This window comes from Manacus vitellinus, unplaced genomic scaffold (assembly GCF_001715985.3).
Source record: "Manacus vitellinus isolate BGI_N305 unplaced genomic scaffold, ASM171598v3 scaffold_28_pilon, whole genome shotgun sequence".
NCBI lineage: Eukaryota > Metazoa > Chordata > Aves > Passeriformes > Pipridae > Manacus > Manacus vitellinus.
The window spans coordinates 2,899,845-2,919,506 of NW_021940122.1; the positions used below are offsets into that span (position 1 = coordinate 2,899,845).

The window sequence follows — 19,662 nt, forward strand, 5'->3', positions numbered from 1 at the left end:
ACCTGTCAGAAAGCACAAGTAATGGGGATGTTGGAAGTAATGAGTGAACACTTGGCCTTAGATATGAACGCTGTCAAACCCACAAATGTCACTTACTTTATTTCACCTTTTTCCAGTATCTTTATCTTGAAGGACTTCAGAGTTAATTCAAGTTTGTCAATTTTCCAGAGAATTTGTTTAAATGCTGAAGGAATCTTACTGTTCTCACCTCCAAAAATAGTTGGTGCAATAGCAGATTTTCAAAGCTGAAAATGATTGAACTTCTAGAGAAGTGTGATGCCCAGCTGGCTTGTTATATTTCTTTAACTTTCTTCCAGATCTGACAGTTTGAAAGACAGATAGGATTTGTTACTTGGTGGTATTCTAGAAAGAGATACTATGAGATCTTGTATTTATTTCCAACTCTTTGAAAAGAAATTTTAAAACAATTGTGGGTTTACTCTGGTTTTTTTCTTTCTCTCTTCAAATTAGATAAAGGAACAGATGAATATGCTGGAGAAAGGTGTGTTCCACATTGGGGTTGGAACTCCTGGGAGAGTAAAAGCGCTAGTGGAGCAAGGTAGGAGAACAAGGAGGGTTTTCTCCATAGGTATCTCATATTTGGTCTCATGTGAAGTGAGACTTCAATTGGTTTTGAAGTGCTTAAGTTGACATGCATGTGCTGATTTGGTTACTAAACTGTACAGTTCTGTTTCTCTACTTGTACTGTGTCAGTCAAAATAAGGTCAAGATTCTAGTGGTTGGTTTTACGATCACTCTAAGCTGGCATAAGTCAGTATTAGCAGAGAAAGGCAGAGTAATACTTCCTCACTCCTGCTGATCAGTGCTCACTTATTCCCCCTTCCTGCTTCATGTGCCAACCCAAGACACTGTTTGGCAGCTCACAGTGAACTGACCCCAATTAAAACAAAACCAGTGTGCACACAAAATCAGGTAATGAGCAGGCAGAGGTGGGGGACTTCCTCTTTTGGTGGGAATACTGATTTATGCTGACTTGAAAGTGATTGCAAAACCACAGTGTAAGATTTAAAGCTCGAGGAAACCAAACACTGCAAGTGAATCAAAAAGAAATAATGGCAGAAGTCACTGTATCATATGTCACTCTGATCTTAGTGTAAACTTTTGTGAGGGATAAATGAAAGATCTGCTTGCTGATTTGGTCCTATTTCTGATTTAGCTGTAATAAAATTAATTATTCTATATAAATCTCCTTTTCTCTTTCCAAATTTTGAGTACTTTTACCTACTCAATAGAGAGTTATATACAAAGAAAAACAAACAACAAAATGACAAGATGACAAGGCAATTCTTTCCATTCCTTTTTCTAAACACTGCCTTGCTCTGACTGTGGTCTCTTAGTCAGGGACTGGCTGTGGATTGGGACTCTACTGCCCCTTCCAAAAGAGTACAGGAGTAACATAGTTTTGTTGCTTCTTTTGTCATCCACCAACATTAAATTGTTAGTGCTCAGCGTGTCAGCACATTGCCCTGAGGGTGGTGAGGCACTGGAACAAGTTGCCCAGAGAAGTTGTGGATGCCTCATCCCTGGAAGTGTTCAAGGCCAGGTTGGATGGGGCTTTGAGCAACCTGGTCTAGTGGAAGGTGTCCCTGCCCATGGCAGGAGGTTTGGAACTAGATGATCTTTAAGGTTCCTTCCAACCCAAACCATTCTGATTCTCTGTTAGGTAGAGGCAATTTATGGCATGGACACAAGATGTGTCATCATATCCTAAGGTCTAGTTGTTTTTTGACACTTTAGTGTTGCAGTGCCAGGTCACTTAGAAAATGGAGAGGAATCAAAACTGTAGGAAAAAAAATGGTGGGCATCTTGTAGAAGACCAGGGAAAAAATAGGAGAACAGCTGAAAGGCAAGTTCAGAAGGGCCTTTTTTTTCACCACTATTTATTTGAAGGATAAAGGGATTCTTCAGCAGCACCACTGACCTGACTCACTTTCACATGGCACCCAGTCCTGTAAATTGCTGCACACCATCAGTTCCCATTAATGTGAATTTTCAGAGTAGGGTCTTTGTAACTTACCAGTTACAACATCAGCTGTGGAAATTCAACTCCTGCGGTTTCATCAAGAGGAAGCTTGAGGAATTATTTTCTGGCAGGATGTTAAGCTCTTGACAAGCCTGGCAACAGTAGTTGTTCTGCTTTTGTGTTTATCTTCCAAAAAGGCATGGGATTATGTGGCTAAGGGAGTTTGCAGTGTCAGTGGATTAGTTTTCCAACCAGCAAATGTAGTACTTAAGTGTTCAAAGATTAGATTCCTTGGAAACAGACAGCAGAAGATGTAAAAGCCAAAAATCATTTTGATAAGCATGTCATAGTATCTTGGTAGTAAAATTTATGTTGCCTTTTTAGATGGCCTATGCTTGAACTCCACCAAATACATGATTCTGGATTGGAACTGGAGAGATCAGAAACTAAGGAGAATGATGGACATCCCTGAGGTATTTTATAAGCACCTATATATATGTTCTGTGTATTCATTACTTTTGATTCTAGTTCTCAGAACTTTGTCAGTAAAGTTTTCTTTCTGTCTTCAGTGATACAGAAACACAGAGAAGTTAACATTGTCTGATAAATCTGTGCTCTCAGGTCTTGAAATTACCTCCTGAGAAAGATTTTTTTCCTTTATTGTTCCAAGTCAGAGCTGTGAATTCTGTGGTTGTGCTGTGAGTTTCCCCTGTTTATGCTAGATAGTTGTTCTGCCTGTTCCCAGGAAGTTCTCTCAGTAAGAAGACTTTGTACAAAATCCTAGACTTTGACAAGTTGGAGGGCTGGGCAATCATCAGTTGTATGAAGTTTAACAAGGGAAAGTGCCGGATTCTGCACCTGGGATGGGGCATGGATGTTCATACAGACTGGGGAATGAGCTGCTGGAAAGCAGTGCCATAGAAAGAAACCTGGGAGTCCTGGTCAACAGCAAATTGAATATGAGTCAGCAGTGCCCTGGCAGCCAGCAGGACCAACTGTGTCCTTGGGGGCATCAGGCAAAGCATCACCAGCCAGTCGAGGGAGGGGATTGTCCCCCTCTGCTCTGACCTGATGTGGCCTCACCTTGAATAGTGTGGCAGTTTTGGTCACAGCAATATAAGAAAGATATTAAGCTCTTAGAGAGTGTCCAAAGGAGGGCAACAAAATGGTGAAGGGCCTTGAGGGGAAGCCGTGTGAGGAGCAGCTGAGGTCACTTGGTCTGTTCAGCCTGGAGAAGAGGAGACTGAGGGGAGACCTCATTGCAGTCACAACTTCCTCATGAGGAGAAGAGGAGGAGCAGGCACTGATCTCTTCTCTGTGGTGACCAGTGACAGGACCCATGGGAATGGCCTGAAGTTGTGTCAGGGGAGGTTTAGGTTGGATATTAGAATAAGGTTCTTCACCCAGAGGGTGGTTGGTCACTGGAACAGGCTCCCCAGGGAAGTGGTCACAGCACCAAGCCTGACAGAGTTCAAGAAGCATTTGGACAATGCTCTCAGGCACATGATGCGATTCTTGGGTTGGTCCTGTGCAGGGCCAGGAGTTGGACTTCATGCTCCTTATGGGTCCTTTTCAACTCAGAGTATTCTGTGATTCTATGAAAAGTTTCCTCAAAAACTAAATAAAACTTTGGACAAGCATTTATTTTTCTCCATCTGAGAGTAAGATAACGTCTTGTAAGTAAGTCTTCAGACAATTCTCCCTTTTTTTTTCTTTTTCTTTCTTATACCTTTTTTTTTACAAGACATAGGGTACAAACTATTTAGAACCATCCATCATTTGCAGATTCCTCTCAGGATAATTCCCAATTATTTTCAATTCTGTAGTCCAGCTTTTGTATTTATTGCTGTGACAAGATATGTTTACCATATGCTGTGGGCCATCACCTGGTATCTAGCCAGATGAAGAACCAGACTCCTCCATTAGTGGTTGTTACAAAGCTCGCAGATTCCTGCCCAGTGTTTTCATTTTTTTGCACATTAGAGGAGGCCTACATGCAGAATCTCCAGGGAAGAGGACTTTTTTTGCCTATGGACATTACGCTGAAGTGAAACACTTTATCAGTCATTAATCCATCCATGTACTTGTCCTTGTATTTGAATGTGCTGCATTTTACAGTCACACATATACAAAGATAGATGTTTCTAATAATCTCAAATAATCTCAGGCAACTAACAGCAAGACAAGAGGGCATGGCCTTAAGCTGTGCCAGGGGAGATTTAGGTTAGATATTAGAAAGAATTTCTTTACAGAGAGGGTAATCAGACATTGGAATGGGCTGCTCAGGGAAGGGGTGGATTCTCCATCCCTGGAGGTTTTTAAGATAAGACTGGATGTGGCACTTAGTGCCATGGTCTAGCAACTGCAGTGGTAATGGATCAAGGGTTGGACTTGATGATCTTGGAGGTCCCTTCCAACCCAGCTGATTCTGTGATTCTATGAAAGGGCCCCGCAAAAAAATACATTGCAGAAATGAAGTAGCAAAAAAACCTGGCTTTGCTTTTTGGAGGCAAGGAGGCTCCCTCGTGTGGTTAACGCACAAGGCTTTTTTGTATGATGTTGGCACATATCTCTTAAGTTTCTTAAAGAGCAGAAAACACAAATTCACAGACAGAGCAGTATGAAAGGTGCTGATTGCAGTGGGATGGATTTTTTAAGTCAACTGAAGTAAATATGCATACTGTAGAACATAGGAGATGCACCTCTAAAAAACAAAGATTATCATTTCATTCTGGGCTATTGCAAACCTGAACTATACCCTTCAGCTCACTCTAGTTAATACCACAGCATTTCTGCATGTCTGTCTAGGAATGGAGGCAAAAAATTGTGACTCCGAGTGTGTTTTATAAAGGCAAAATCTTAAGGTTATCTTAGCATAAAAAGCTAAGGCTTAGTTCAAGGTGAACCCAAGTAAGTAAGAATGTTACGCCTTCGTTTATAGTGTTAGTATAAACAGTAGATATTGATGTGTGATTACAAACCAGTGAATATGTAATTACAGAAAAATATTCAAACCTGCACTTGGCTCAGGTAACACAACATACAGAAAGATTTTTGACATTTTGAGCTGTCTAAGTGGAGTATCTTGCAGCAATTTTTCCCACTGCAGACCTCAGGCAGATTCCTGAAAGTTACCTATGAGGAATGTCAGCAATGAAAGATATGCAAATAATGTTTTGGTGATAAGTCACCATTACACCACATAGAAACCAATGGGATGTTGTATCAACTTGTAGACTTGAAATATGGAATACAGTCTTAGCTTTTCTAATTGTATAAAAATTGTCAGATACATGCTATGGATAAGTCTTCTCAGAGAGGAAATATAGTACCAGAAGCATAATTGAGAGAACTGGTGGTTTGACGTACTAAGTTCTTTCATCCAGTGTTAGTTGTAAAGGAAAAATTGTATACTTAAAATTAGAAACTAAGCATACTGGCCTATTTTCAGTGCAAACCTCAATTGTTAATAACTTCTTTGCATATTTAAGGTGCCACGTTGCTGAATTTCATTGTAATTACACCAGAAAGCAAAAACAGCTGGAAGCACCTGTCCATTTTATTTGCTGGTTTTGTACTCACCCGGAGAATTATGTACACAGTGGTATATTCTGATAAATACATGATTTTAAAAACACATGAATCTTTCCACATGACAGTTCTGTATCCCATCATGTCCACATAATGGATAGTGCCCTGATCCACTGCTCTGTGAGTTGCCTTAATATCTCATTAGTTAATGTTGTTGGATTTTTTTATTCTGTTTGTGTGTCCTACTTCATTCATCCCAGACAATGGAGAGGAGATAAAAAGAAAGCTCTCAAAAGAAACCACAGGAGGGTTGAATGAGTTTGTCAGACTTTGTCTTGGCACACTGGAGTTATAGTAAAGCATAAAGGTCTAAATAAAAATTGATCGTATACTTTTTGATCTGACCAAAGGACGAACTTCCTGCTTTGAAAGATTTTGATGGCAATACAGAGCTGCCTCAACTCCTCAAATTACTTGTTCATAAGATTCAAGTGGAGTTTTTTTCAACAAAAAACAATATTGTATTGTCTGCAAACAATACACAGACTGAGCCTTCAGTTAGTTTGAAAATATGGAAGGTTGAAGTTTCAGGCTTCATGAAAGTAAAGAGGATTGTGAGAAATGGAAAAGGTTTGTGAAAGAAAGACAACTGTTTATACCTTCATGTAGCATGTGAGGCTTTCTTACATCATTTGTTCCTGTGCAAAGTGGAGACATAGAAGGGTATAATCCTGAGAGAAAACTTCAAATAAGTTATTTCTAAGTGGGAAGAGGGTGCTATAAGGGAACTCTGGACTAACCATGATGATAAAGAATCTTGTGTTCCCTTTGAAATATGTAGTCGATATTTACTCTGTAATACATTTGTCTTTTATCTTTAGATAAGCAATAAGCTACAACCATATCTGTGTTATAAACCAAAGTCCTTTGCATGCAGCACATACAGACCTGACCTTCAGGCTCACTTTCATTCAGGTGTCTCAAACACAGACAACGCTGTGCCAGTGGTACTGCCTTTCATCTACTTGATGCCAGTTGTTACTCTGTAAAGCCCTATAGGGATTTTCCAGCCCAGGATGGACATTTTGCTGTGGCATGCTTTAACTGCTTACCAGTGACAGCTTTTCTGCAGCCATGTTATTTGGGACTTCAGGAGCTGTAATTGTACTTCGGGGTTGTAGAGCAAATGCTAGATGTTTTAGAAAATGGGAGCATTCTAGAGGATCTTGTACGGGAATTTTTTTAATTCCTAATCCTGTAGTAAGGTATCTGAATAAATAAATACTCAGTAATTTTTTATGCTTTCTTTGGCTTTGTTTTCTTCAGATAAAGAAAGAAACAATTGACCTACTGGAGATGAGTATTATAAAGCTGTGCAGAGAGGGGTCTGTGAAGCTGGGACTTTTTTAATGTGTTTACCAACAAGGAAGTAATTTGCAGCTGCATTTTACTGTTATCCTGTCTGCAATTGGCAAGTGATAAACAGGTGATGAAATCAAGAGTTTTGACTTTTCAGACATCTGTCAAGACAGCAAGAATGCACATTACAACTTTTTCTGAGTTTCCTTTTCTTTTACTAATAAAAGAGAAGTTTTGTTTGTAATTCTAGTGTGATTTTTATTGCAGGAACAATGTCATACTGAAATTAGAATTACATTATTGCTTTCACCTGCTAGATTTAGTACTATATGTCACTATTAAGACTTCAAAGATGAGCAAACCTGAGTGTGCAAGTCTTTGTACAGCTCAATTTTCTGTTCTCTTCTGCTTTCCCAAAGGAGACATGTATTTCTCTCATGAGAGTGGTAATCTAGTTCTTGCCCTCGAGGGTCCTTGCAAAAGTTGTATGAATTTCAGTAACAGGTCAAAAAGATATTTTTCACCTACCTGTACTAGAGCTGGCCAAATGCTGTTTTTTGCTTTTACATGATAAATTATCTGTATATTATATCAAGATTTTATTTTGGTTAAACTGTTGAAATGTGCCAAAAATATTCTTCTGTTTGTCCACTGAAATTAAAAGGAGATGAACTCTTGGTGTTTCTTCTGTCATTGTGGATAGTAGGGAATGGATGGATTCTTTTTCAGAGAACAAGGTGAATAGAGGTGATCAAATCATCAGTATCTTGGAAAGCCATTGATCCAAATCAGATATTTTGAAAATGAGTGATAAAGGACCCATAACCTTTTTACAACCTTTAATTGCATCTCAGCCAATAGCAATGACTGTAATAGGTTAAGAAAATTGGTTTGGTCTTCAAAGCAATGTTTTCTGTCCAGTGCTGTCTGAGTTCCTGCAGACCTCCCCAGTGGAATCCAGTGCTTTTGAAATAGAACTCCTTTCGTTGTATGCCTTGCCTGTTAGCTGAGCAGCTATGGAAGTGAAGGGAGAAGAAATAATGCATCTGACATTACATAGAAATTCCAATATAGCTGACAGTATCCCTGCAAATGAGTAAGACATAACAAATCCTACATAACAAAAGCTGTGGGGCAGGAAAAATATATTTAAGCTTTTCCAGGAGGCATGAACTGGACACCCTGATCAAAGTACACAATCATATGATTGGTACAAGCTGATCATGGGGATCCAGGCACAATACAGAAAACAAGGAAGAGAGAGATGTAGTTAATAAGTAATTCCTGGCCATAATGCAGTTTGAACAAACAATGCAGTCTCCCAACAATAAAGACAGTATCTCAGCTTAAACACTCTTCAGCACAAGTATATTATCCCTTCCTCTCACCAAGAAGAAAATGAAAAACAAGACCAATTTTCCTTCACAAGAAGAAGAAACGTGTCCTTCCAGATGTCCAGATAACAGTGCATTCAAACAGCAGAGGCTGCCAGCTTGGAAGCCCCAGCTTGATATTGTGACTGTGCTCTCCAGCTTCTTCCTCACGGGCGCATTCTGCCTTACTGTGGGAGTCTGCCTTATACTGTCTGCAAACAGCGTCAGAGAAATCCAGGTTGGTTTGGGGGTGTGGTGTTCTTAGATATTCTGTAAGATAGAAACTGGGCTAGGTTTGGAGGGAAAAGGCTTTGAATTTTTGCTTCTGAATAAAGATGGTAGCGATGGCTTCACGCCCTGGACATACGTCCAACAGCTAGTATTCCTGTGAAAATCTGCAGAGATTGTCAGTCATCAATAAAACCCAAGCACTGGGTGGTTAACTGGGTGGTAATGTCTGAAATATGGGTGATGATTACTGCTGCTGGTTGGTAATCCCTGAAATGTTGCCATTATTTCCTGGGATTTTGAAGGGAAAGAAACAAATCCCTTTGATAGTGTTTGGTACTAGAAGAATATACGTTTCCCCAGGCAAAATCTTAAAATACAGGGAGTCCTAATGTTTAAATCCCTCCTGGAGGAAAGGTTTTTTAGACCTGTGGTGTTGTTAATAGACTCCTGGTTGGAGCCAACACTCAGCACTACGTGCAGGCTGTTCAACAGGGGTGGGCCATGATGCACGTGGAGATTTGTCAAGCGTTACTTGATCAACCAGAAGTGCAGAAGGTGCAGAAGTGTTCTTCACTCAGCACTCCTTTGCCGAGGAGCAGATGGGAAGGTTCTGCAACAGTCATCAGAAGGCTCTAAAACAGCTTTAAACTGGGGATAAATTTTGTGAATGTTCATTGAGGCCAAGTCCTCATTCTCTGCCTCTTCATTTTTAACAATGTTTTTGGCAGTGCGGAGTCACTTAGAAGAAAACTGCTCTGAGAAGTCTTGGAGCTAAAACCTTTTCTTATGTGCATGTCCTTTGTTATAATATCTCTACTTGTTCACTTCTGCCAGATAGATTATTCAGATAAATGCTCAGACTGTTCAAAATTCCGTGAAAATTCCTCTAACTGGAATAAGGAATGCCATTGTTCTGTTAATTTCACACTAAAGGAAGATATATTGGTAAGTAGATGCAAGAAACAACTGAATTTGCTTAGTACCACCTGTTACTTATATCCCTGTGTGATAAAATACACTAATTCTGTTCTGTAAAGCTCCTGACTAAATTTTCTTTGTACTTCTTCAAAGCATGAAATACTTAAAATTTTATGCTTTTGCCTTCATTAATCATTTTGGATTTGTTAAAAATAATCAAGACCAGACTACCTCTGTCCTTATTTGGGAGATGTCCAAGGAGAAGATGTGGATGAAGGAAATGATATTTGATTATGGAGGTGACGTCTCTCTGTATCTCCCTCTGAGTCAGTAGCAAACCATTGCCCTTGGCATGGGGTTAGTTGTTACTGCGCTGCTAAGCTCTTGAGAAGGAAATCTGAAGCTCTGACCACTTTACATAAGTAAACCCCTGTAGTCTTTTTTACAAGGGTTATGCTGTTAATCCCCGAGGTCCTTGGAATAACTCAAGTCTAGCAATGTGATTCTGCAGTTTCATTTGGAAAAAGTATCCTTCATTTCCTGTCCTAAACTACCAGGTCATGTTGTTGAGACTGTTCAAATGCTTCATGTTCCACCAAAGAGATCTTATACTTAGTGTTGCATAAATGCTTCCTTAAAATTATAATGCAATTTAAATTATAAAGTCACTTTCGGATTCTTCAGTATTGAAGGGGCTGTTAAAATACTTTGTAATTCTTCAGATTACAGTGATGTTTGACATGAGAAGTTAGTTTAACTGAAAAATGGGGGGGTTTTATAGTTGAATAATTATCTTTCATGCTTGAGTTGCCTGCCTAGCATTCTCCATTTAATTTGAAGGTTTTTGTGCACCTTCTTTTGTGGAAAATGAGTGTCTGTCTCTGTGAAATTATTCGTTGGCCAAGTTAATGGCTAGCCATACCACCTTGAGTAAAACAATTATCAGGCATTTTTATTTTAGGTTTCGTTTGGTAATTTAAAGTATGTTTAATTTTGTGCCAAAATACTAAAACTTTCAGTTAGGGTAAAGACTAGATTCTAGCCTGTGTCTGCTGAATTGCTTAGAGTGTGGTTACCAACACTTAAATACAAATTGAGTACTCTCTTCCCCTCTCTTTTTTAGCAAGTAGTAGGATTTCTCATTGTGTTCATGAACTCACCTTGTTAAAGGGATTTATCTTTGAATTCTAGGGTGATGTTTTTATGTACTATGGTCTGCAAAACTTCTATCAGAACCATCGTCGATACATGATCTCCAGAAGTGACGCACAATTGTTGGGTCGAAATGTAAATGTAAGTTTTCTTTTTATGTTATGAGATCACCAGCAGGTGCATCTTTTACCATATGGAGAGCTAACTAGGCATAACTGTTAAGTGTGTCTAGATGGCTCTAGGGAATGATAAAGCACAGATTTTTAGTGTTTGGTCTCTGCTTTTATGATTGCTACGGTCATTAGATCTAATAAATTAATAAGGGAGGAAGATTGAGGGGATAAATAAAAGCTGTCAGTCCAGTGTGCAGTTCTCAAACCTGCACCTTGTAGGAGTGTTACTCAAAAATACATTGTCTTTTTCAAATAAATTTACAGAAAGCTTCTCCTTCTCATGTTTTCAGTCTTCTTAGCCAGAAATGTTTTAAGCTGTGCTTTTATCATAGGGCTAGTTATTCTAAGTCTTTCATTTTGCCATCTGGCTTTGGAAGTGGACAAGGAGGAGGAAAAGGTTTATGATGAAATAAGTGTTTATGTAGCATTCTAAGTACACAATTTAGAGCTCTAAAGAGGGAGCTAGACAGCATTGCCTGCAGCAGACCTGCATAAGGAAATTGGAGAACACAATCATGGCATTCAGGTTTTTTTACTTACAAATCTAAAACATATTTTCTTTGGCTTAAAAGTAGCATTTCTTAATATACACACAATCCACATGCTGTCCTTTCAGTATGTATGATGGTTGTGCCATAATAATCTGTTGTTTCTATAAAATGCTTCTTGTAATGTTCAAGACATGTTCCTCATACATTTGCTTCTCTAAGTGTCCTGTCAGCTTGTTTGTTTGCATCCAGATGCAACTGCTTTTGGCTTTTGTGCCAATCAGATACACAGCTTATTGGAGTTACTTGAAAATGTTTCCATGTTTAAACCTGAAGATTTGTAGTTTCCCATGAACTAGGATAGGAGAGATGTGATAAATTCGAGGTGGACCTTTATTTTTCAGTTCATGCATCAAGATTTTTCCATGCTGAACTGCAGTAATGTGGCTAACTATTTAGTTCTCCAGCACTAAAGCAGTCCAGGTCCAAATTAAAAAGAAGGAAAAATAAAATGTTCTATGATAAGCCAAGACTTCCCTGGAACATTTTCAGCTGTAGCCGTGTTACAATAGCAGATCCCCAAATCTGTTTTTGTAGTCTGGAGCTTGCAAGTCCACAGCAGAATTTGATGAAGACCTTAAGTTTCACATGCCATGATGTGGAAGGTGTTCCTCAACTACAGACTCATTCATTCGGATGTTTCTCTAATGTGACCAGAAGGTACTGGAGGCTTAATTTTTCAATGGCTTTTCAGAAGAAGGAATGGGGCAGGACAGCAGCAAATTAAAACAAAACTCCGGGTCTGTGCCTGATTGTTCTGTGACCTTGAATGCAGATTCAGAGGAGCTACTGTGCACCCTTCACAACCTACAAAAATGGGACCCCCATGGCGCCGTGCGGGGCTATTGCCAACAGCATGTTCAATGGTATGTACGTACCTTCCACACCCACCTTAGTAATTTCCACTTGAAACTATTCCATTACCCCATGAGTGTTCCATTACCCCATACTTGAAATGATTCCATTACTAGTCTGATGTTGCAAGGTCTCTGTCTTTCTCCCACAAAAGGTGTTGTTTGGTGGAGACTCTGGTGAATATGGGGCTCCGCTTCCTACTGTTTAGTAACTTTCCCCTTGTTTTGAAACTGAGGGAGATTTTTCGTTTTTTTAAGGCCCTCTTCAATGTGAATGTATAGCAGGACTGAGGAATTGAGTCCCTGTTGAAATAAGGAACAATGATACAACAGATTTAGTGTACTTCCTTTCTAAAAAGTACATTCTTTACAGTGATGGGAAAGCACAGATTGTGCCTTCCCACATGGTGTGCTTAGAAGGAGGTGACACGTTCTCCAAATTGGTCTGGACCTTTGGATCTATGTGTTTTCTTTTTTGGTCTTTGAAAGGGGGAAGCGTACACAGTTTTAATTTGATCCCGTGTATGATCTTCTTTTAAGTGACCTAGTGGGCATAACCTGCCTATGAGTTTAGGAGATTTCAGAATGTATTTATTTGGAAAGAAAAGAGACAAAAAACCTTTACAGACTTTTCTCCCCTACTCCATCTTTTTTGTCTGCCAATCTCTGCCCCTCTGCCCCAACACCCTTTTTTTTAACCTGTTGCACACAGCAGGTTTTGACAAGGCAGAGGCTGTTTTCAGCCAGCTGAGCCACCCGCAGCAGAAGACTTGTGAAGGCCAGCTGCATTCAGTAACTTTTAGATCCATTTGATTTTCATCTACCTGTGCACCTTCCTGCTGCCCTGGAAGTCTGATTTACTGGACTGGGCTCAGACCTAGGCCAGCAGAGCTACCTGCATGCAGCCCACACTGTTCTGGAGCCCCTGCTGAGGGTGAACCTCCCAGTGTCTGCCTTTGCATCTGTCCTTAGTGCATAGTGTGGTGAAAAGTTCCATCTGCTGGTGGTGCGGGGGAAGGAGTTGATGTCTGAATGCCCCCCTCTGGTAGCTCATTTCTGACCCTCTCCTGTGAGAGAAGGTGCTTCCCTTTTGCTTTTGGCAGTTTAGCTGGTTGTCTTGACTGCTCTCTGATCTTGTTTTATAAAATGGGGAAGATGGCCAAGTTCCTGCCACAGGAAAGGTTTTTAACCCAAAGTAGCATGCGAGGGAGCAGTCAAGGCAAGCATTTAAGCAGACAGAGCTCAAAGAATTGCAACTCCTGTTAATGAACTGGTGACAAACAGATGGGGAGGTGGTGGGACATGGAATGATCACTTCCTCAGTAGAGTGTGTCTGAGCTTTAAGGAGTGTGAACACAGGTTTTGTAGCAGGATAAAAAAAAAGGTATGTTTTTGCTGATGTCATGCAGCTGAGTTGTGTTTTTCATGTCTCCTAAAAAGCAGCCCCTCCCCATCTCTATCATCCAGCTATCCCTGCTTCATCCCATTGGCACCCAGACGTTTACAGAGATGTTAATGAGACCTCTATTATTTTTACCTTTTGTTAAACTAATCTAAGTAGGAAAATGGATAAAACAAGTACTCTTCACCTACTGAAACAGGATGGCATGGTTAAGCACAATTTTAACTGAATATTTTTTGATTGAAGAAAGTGTTTGTGTCCAAGTTGATAGACAAGCTCTAATTGTATTCCCCTGATAGTGCTTTCACCTCTCCCCTCTTCCCTGAAAACATGTTATATATAGCAAAGCAATCAGTTGAGGACAACTGCTGAAGGAATACTAAGGAAAGTATTGGAGTACTAGGAGAGTAACTTCTGTAGCTAGCCAGAGAGCTCTGAAAGTGATTTGCAAAGAAGTTAATCCCACAGGAGTTGATGGATATGAGATACATGTGCCCATGTTCCTACAAGGCATTGTTTCTTCAATAGGGTTATTTGTAGGAGTATGTTCAGTGTAAAACTTCAGAAGTTATACAACTCTGGAACCCTAATTCTTCTCTTGTTCTGTACACAGTCATGATGAAACCTTTCCCAGGACTTTTTTGGTTTTCTATTCACTTGAAAGGTGCTTCGGTGTGACATTTTTTTGTTAGTCATGCTGGTAATTAGAATGACTGTCTTTTACTCAAAGGTATTGCTTATTGTATTCCCTGCAGATACTATTGATCTTTTTTACAATCGTAACTCATCTGTGATTCAAGTGCCACTGCTGAAGACTGGAAACAGTTGGTGGACAGATAAAAATGTGAAATTTCGCAATCCTGAATCATACAATCTCTCTTCTGCATTTGCAGGTAAGAATGGTTCCTTCTGCTGGTATTCCTTATTTTTCAATGGCTTCCCTACCTCGCTGCTCATGTGTCTCTCATTCTGAGAAAAATCCCTTTTGGGAGAAATATCTCCCAAAGCAGGTTGGAGAAGCAGCTTTAGAGGGTGACTAAGAGCAGAAGACACATTTAGCCAAAATATCACCTTTTTATTTTTTAATTAGTGACCACAGACATTGGAAGAAAATGGGTTTGGAAGACTGAAATTAGCCCACATCAACACCCTTCTGTATCATTACTTGTAATGCTTAATCTGACCAGGGAAAGCAAGGATGCAGTTGCTTTGGGTTTTTTTCCTATTGGAAACATCTGTATAGGAGAGTTGCATGTCACATCTTTCCTTTGTGCCTTTGCAGATTCTTAGGCAGTTGTGAGACAATTGAGACTGCTTTCGGTCACTAGTTCTTTCACACCTCTTTCCTAGGGCTCTTTCCTTGTTATGGTTGATCTGTATTGAAGTGGGACTAATATCTCCCTATTGTGCATCAGGGCAGTGCTGTGCTGGATGAAAAATGCAAGAGTTAATTAACTAAGTTTCATGAGACAGATTCTAAATATCATAGGCCATGCCATTAGGCTACAAAAAGGTGCCTCTCTGGTTGTGCAGGAGTAAATTAATGTATAAAAATGAAGGCAAGCTCCTCATCATTGCTCGTTGAAGAGGCAACAAGAATCCAGAATAAACAGTATTTTCATCTGTGCAAGTCACTTTGTTTTTCCTGAGCTTGAAGTTTCTAATGTGTGGCAACCTCTGAGTACTGTTAAACTGTTCATTCGTGTTTGAGGTGAGTGGAGACGCTTGGGTGAAAACTGTTACCTAGCATATATAATTTCTGAATATTGGGCAGTGTCTCGTGTCTCTTCCATATCTCATATTCTGTGTTGGTTTTGAGTAGGCCCAGAATTTAGCCAGCAACCACTGTTCTTACTGACAGTGTGTCTTACCTGCTTTGTTTCTTTTCCATCAGGGACAGCAAGACCTCCTTACTGGCAGAAGCCAGTGTATTTGTTAGACGAGGGAGATGAGAGGAACACCGGTTATGTCAACGATGACTTCATCATCTGGATGCGAGTGTCAGCCTTTGCCACGTTCAGGAATCTTTACCGCCGTGTCAGACGGATCAGGCACTTTGCGGATGGCCTGCCAGCAGGGAATTACACCTTCCAGATTTCCTATAGTATCCTTTCATGTTATCTAAGGCTGTGAGATAGTTACAGTGAGATGGAAGCAGGTAGGATTTTTGTGGTAAACTGGCAAAGAAACTGCACGGAACGCCCCAAACTGACTCAGCAAGAAAAATGAGACAGTCAGTGATGATGGACTCTCTTTAGCCCATGCAGAGGCTGTTAAGGCTTGTTACTCAAACAGCAGCACGTGACTTTGGTTCTGACTTCTTAGGGGGCTGCTTTTGGCTGGTGAGAGTACACAGGTGCATCACACAAAGGGTAAAACTGAAGAGTGGGAACCTGAAGGGATGGTTGAAGATGCTGTTTTAGCTGAAAATAACAACGGCCTAATCAGATGGGTGGGCTCCGTTACGGGGGTGCACAATGTGCAGAGGTGTCCCTGCTGCTTAGAGCAGCACGGGATGCCTGGGTCACCAGAGCTTTCTGATGGATTTGGGCCACGTGCTGACTAACAGGAGCTTTTGTGCTGGTGCAAATGCCCTCTCACACCCAACAGCTGGAATTTCGCTGACGAAAGCACTCCTTTTGTCAGCAGGAGTTATGTCAGGATGACTGTAAATTTCTCTCTCAGCTGATAGAACTATGGTTTTAAATATGGCACAGCCTATTCTGAAAGCTTCCATGAGAGAAATGAAAGATAAAATCATATAACATTCTGGGTACGACATATTAGGTAGAGGTGAGCACTTATCCTCACTGAGACTGTGTGGAGTATCATCATAAGCTGCCCCAAAGGCTCGTTTTCAAGTTTTCATAGCAAATTAATGCAGTAGCAGTTATATAAATTATGAATCTGAAATTTGCAATGTTTTTAATAAGAAAGTATTTCCAGGTGCACACGAAGACTGTAACTAAAATAACTGGATTTCTTACCGCCAGCTGCTACACGGTTTTTGAATCCAGAATAGCAGAGACATCACAGATCAGTTAAAGGAGTTTTGGCAGCAAATGCAGACCTCCAGACTCTTTATGCCTTGGAAAAGTTTTTGAGCATTTAACCATTCCTTTCTCTTCTCCTGGAAATAATATAAACTTTGTTAGTGAAATCTTAACATCCTTCTATCAGATTTCCCTGTTTCCAAATTCAAGGGAAGGAAGCACGTGATTCTCTCAACCGTGGTATGGAGTGGAGGAAGTAACCCATTCCTGGGGATTGCCTACGTGGTTTCTGGCACAGCAGCAACCCTGGCAGGTTTTGTCATAACTGCCATCCACTTGAAGCTCAGAAAAAAGAAAACATACTTTCAGAGGCAATAAGGTTCCCTGGCTTTCTGAACAAAAGCAAAGGTGTGCTGTGAACGAAGAATGTGCCGCACAGACCTTTCATTCTTTCCCCTGAGCTCTGGACCTGTTTCAGTATCAGGTTTGGTGAATGTAAGCAAACTGGTGCTCTTCCATCATCTCAAACCAAACTTACCTGAGGCAGGATTCTTACTTGTGTGTGTGTGTGCTCCTGAATTTGTTTCCTAGGAAACTTGTAGTGAGATGAGCTTCAAACAACAGATAACATAGTGGACTGGAATTGCAATGGCAAAGAAATATGGTACTAATGTGTGGCCAGGAGTAGGGGTCCATATTAGTTTCTTACTCAACCCATAATTCAAAAAACATTTCTTTTGACTTAAATGGAGCTTTGGATGGGTAAAAAGTGAGGACTTGATCCAACAAAATGCTTGAGCAGGTAGAATTTACTGCTAAAATCTGTTTGTGAGCCACATACATATGCTGAATGGCTTGGGCTTTATATACCTTTTTCAGCTATCCTGAAAAAGCAACCAATTTAGCGCAGCACATTCAGTGATACTCAATTTATGATTGAATTGAGCTTCATATTCAATTTATGAGTGAATACAGGTCATTTATTAGGAGTTCAGAGTTTGTTTAGACCAAATTTATTGGTTTTATCTAGGTACTGAGAGCTGGAGGACATCAAAACACTGATTTACAATTTTTTTAATCATCGTGTAATAAAAAGCTTAAATTAAAAACTCCTTTAATTCTAAATATTTTAGCAGAAACATCTACCTGATATGACTAAAAGGCCACACTTACACTCCTACCTACCCCACCCTTCCACGTGAAAGTTCACAGATCTTACATGTCATAGAATGGTGACTTATTGTCAGTAGAAAACAAAGAACCAGAAAACCTGTCAACTTAATTTTGAGAAAGTAAACACTGCAGCTCATGAATAGGTTTGTCATTTTTCATGTTTCATGTTCAAAATTTTACATATTTAGGAGTTAATTTCGAGTCTCTCACAAAATGAAGGAACAGCACTGAAGAATTTAGGTCAAGCATACTGTGGTACATCCAAATTTTTTAAGACAATTTTTCTGTTGCAAAAGCGCAAATGGAATAAAACACTTTGACAAGTATTATGTGTGACTTGCCTCCCTTTATCCTAAGGAAACTTCACATTAGAACAAGAAAGAAATCACAGACTAGAGCAAGAGAAGGGAGTGTGGCACAGGGAAGGGGGGGCTGTGGCACTGTCAAAGCACCCACATCTGCTTTTCAAGTGTCTCGGGCTGAGGAGCTTTGACAGATGGCCTCTGGTGAAGGTGTTTGCAGCCACAGAAGGTACTGTTGCCTTGAATCTCTACTTTGTAATTGAACCATGAACAGCAGAAGGGGCGCTGCTCGAGGTGACAGCCCAGCCTGGGAGCACAGTCTCACTCCATGATGGTTTATGCTGACCTGGGCAAAGGTCTGTGTTCCCATCTGCTTTTGCTAGTCAGGGCCAGTCACCTCCTTCTGGAAACTGTAGAAAGACAATTCCTGTGTTTCAACCCTTGTGTCTGAATCTGTCAGTAGCTGTGGAGAACCCTACCCCTCACTGGGCTGGACAAGACAGAGCATGAAGCAGTACATTTAACAATGCTTAAGCTCAGTAGTCTAAATCACTTTTAACAATGAGACAGGCTCTTAAACCTTTTAAGTCCTTTTGAAAATGTAATTCCATGCAGCTCTCTGGAAAGCCTTGATGGGAGTTCCTGCCAAAGCTGAACTTAGGTTTTCTGGCTCCTAAAAGACTACAGGAGCTTCTCTGTTTTTCTCTTTCTTTTTTCTGTTTTTATTTTTTTAAAATCCTCCAAGAAACTGACTTTCAGGAAATTATATGGGTGGTTAAGTCACCGTGCAATAGTCACTTATCTTATTTCTTCATGAAGTATCTGGTAAAAATATTAGTAAAAGGAGACTGAATAATGAGGTGTTTATTTCAATGAGTCAGTGTCTACCAGCAAAAAAAAGCTACCTAGAAAATGCAGTCTAGCACATAGTGTTTGCCCATTGTCTCCCAGAGGTTTGTGCAAGAACCTCTTCTCTCGAAACGTACATTGCCTTCAAACCGCTCCATAGGGAAAACCTGTCTTCAGACAAGTCTTTCTGTTTTTCCAGAAGTTGTCCAAGTCTTCATTTATAAACCCAGTATCTCATTTTTCATCTTACCACAGCTTTAAACACACCTTACATCTTTCTTGTACCCTCTGAGCAGTGTCCTTGGAAGGTGCTGCTTGAGCTCCAGCCACTTTTGTTGTTAACTCTGAGAAGCTCCGCAGTGTCTGTCTTGTTCGGGATTGTGCTGTGCAGACCAGAGCAATGGGAGTGGCAGTTCTGATTAATTACTCCCAATCTGCCTTGCTCAAAAGGCTGGGAAATATGTTTTAGCAACCTCCTTACAGTGCCTTTTGTACCAGTGCTGCAGTTATGCTGTTGGTCTGCCCCTTGTGCCAGGGCTTGCACAAATGTGCCTTTTCAAGTAAGTTTGGTCGATGTGTTCCTCAGTGCCCACACTGGGAATACTCCCCTGCCTATATGGAATGTTTATTGAATTGGTTTTTTTGCTGCTGTTGCCTTATTCCCTCTAGTGCAGGGGCTGGAATAGAAGTGAGAGCCTTGGCTGGAGGACTGACCTAACATAACAGAAAGGTGGTAAAAGCCATCATTAACTGCTCCCTGTGGCATGTCTCAGGGGATTGTCCCCTTTGTTATGCTGCTAATACCAGCAGCAGGCACGAT

General features: G+C 40.4%; 2 protein-coding genes across 2 annotated transcripts in view; both read left to right on the plus strand.

Moving 5' to 3' along the window:
- CMSS1 (cms1 ribosomal small subunit homolog) overlaps nucleotides 1-7,552 on the plus strand; it is a 32,667-nt gene extending 25,115 nt beyond the window's left edge. Inside the window, exons 8-10 of the mRNA XM_018074612.2 lie at nucleotides 472-559; nucleotides 2,369-2,457; nucleotides 6,842-7,552. Of these exons, the coding sequence (XP_017930101.1) occupies nucleotides 472-559; nucleotides 2,369-2,457; nucleotides 6,842-6,925 (261 nt within the window). The 3' untranslated portion in view covers nucleotides 6,926-7,552. The remainder of the gene's footprint in view (nucleotides 1-471; nucleotides 560-2,368; nucleotides 2,458-6,841) is intronic.
- A 293-nt stretch (nucleotides 7,553-7,845) lies between these two features.
- On the plus strand, nucleotides 7,846-18,010 carry LOC103759939 (cell cycle control protein 50C). Its single transcript, XM_008926378.3, has 7 exons — nucleotides 7,846-8,485; nucleotides 9,313-9,423; nucleotides 10,588-10,689; nucleotides 12,045-12,135; nucleotides 14,281-14,418; nucleotides 15,420-15,629; nucleotides 16,706-18,010. The coding sequence occupies exons 1-7, from the start codon at nucleotides 8,273-8,275 to the stop codon at nucleotides 16,894-16,896; spliced, it is 1,056 nt and encodes a 351-aa protein (XP_008924626.1). The 5' UTR covers nucleotides 7,846-8,272; the 3' UTR covers nucleotides 16,897-18,010.
- Nucleotides 18,011-19,662: the final 1,652 nt, after the last annotated feature.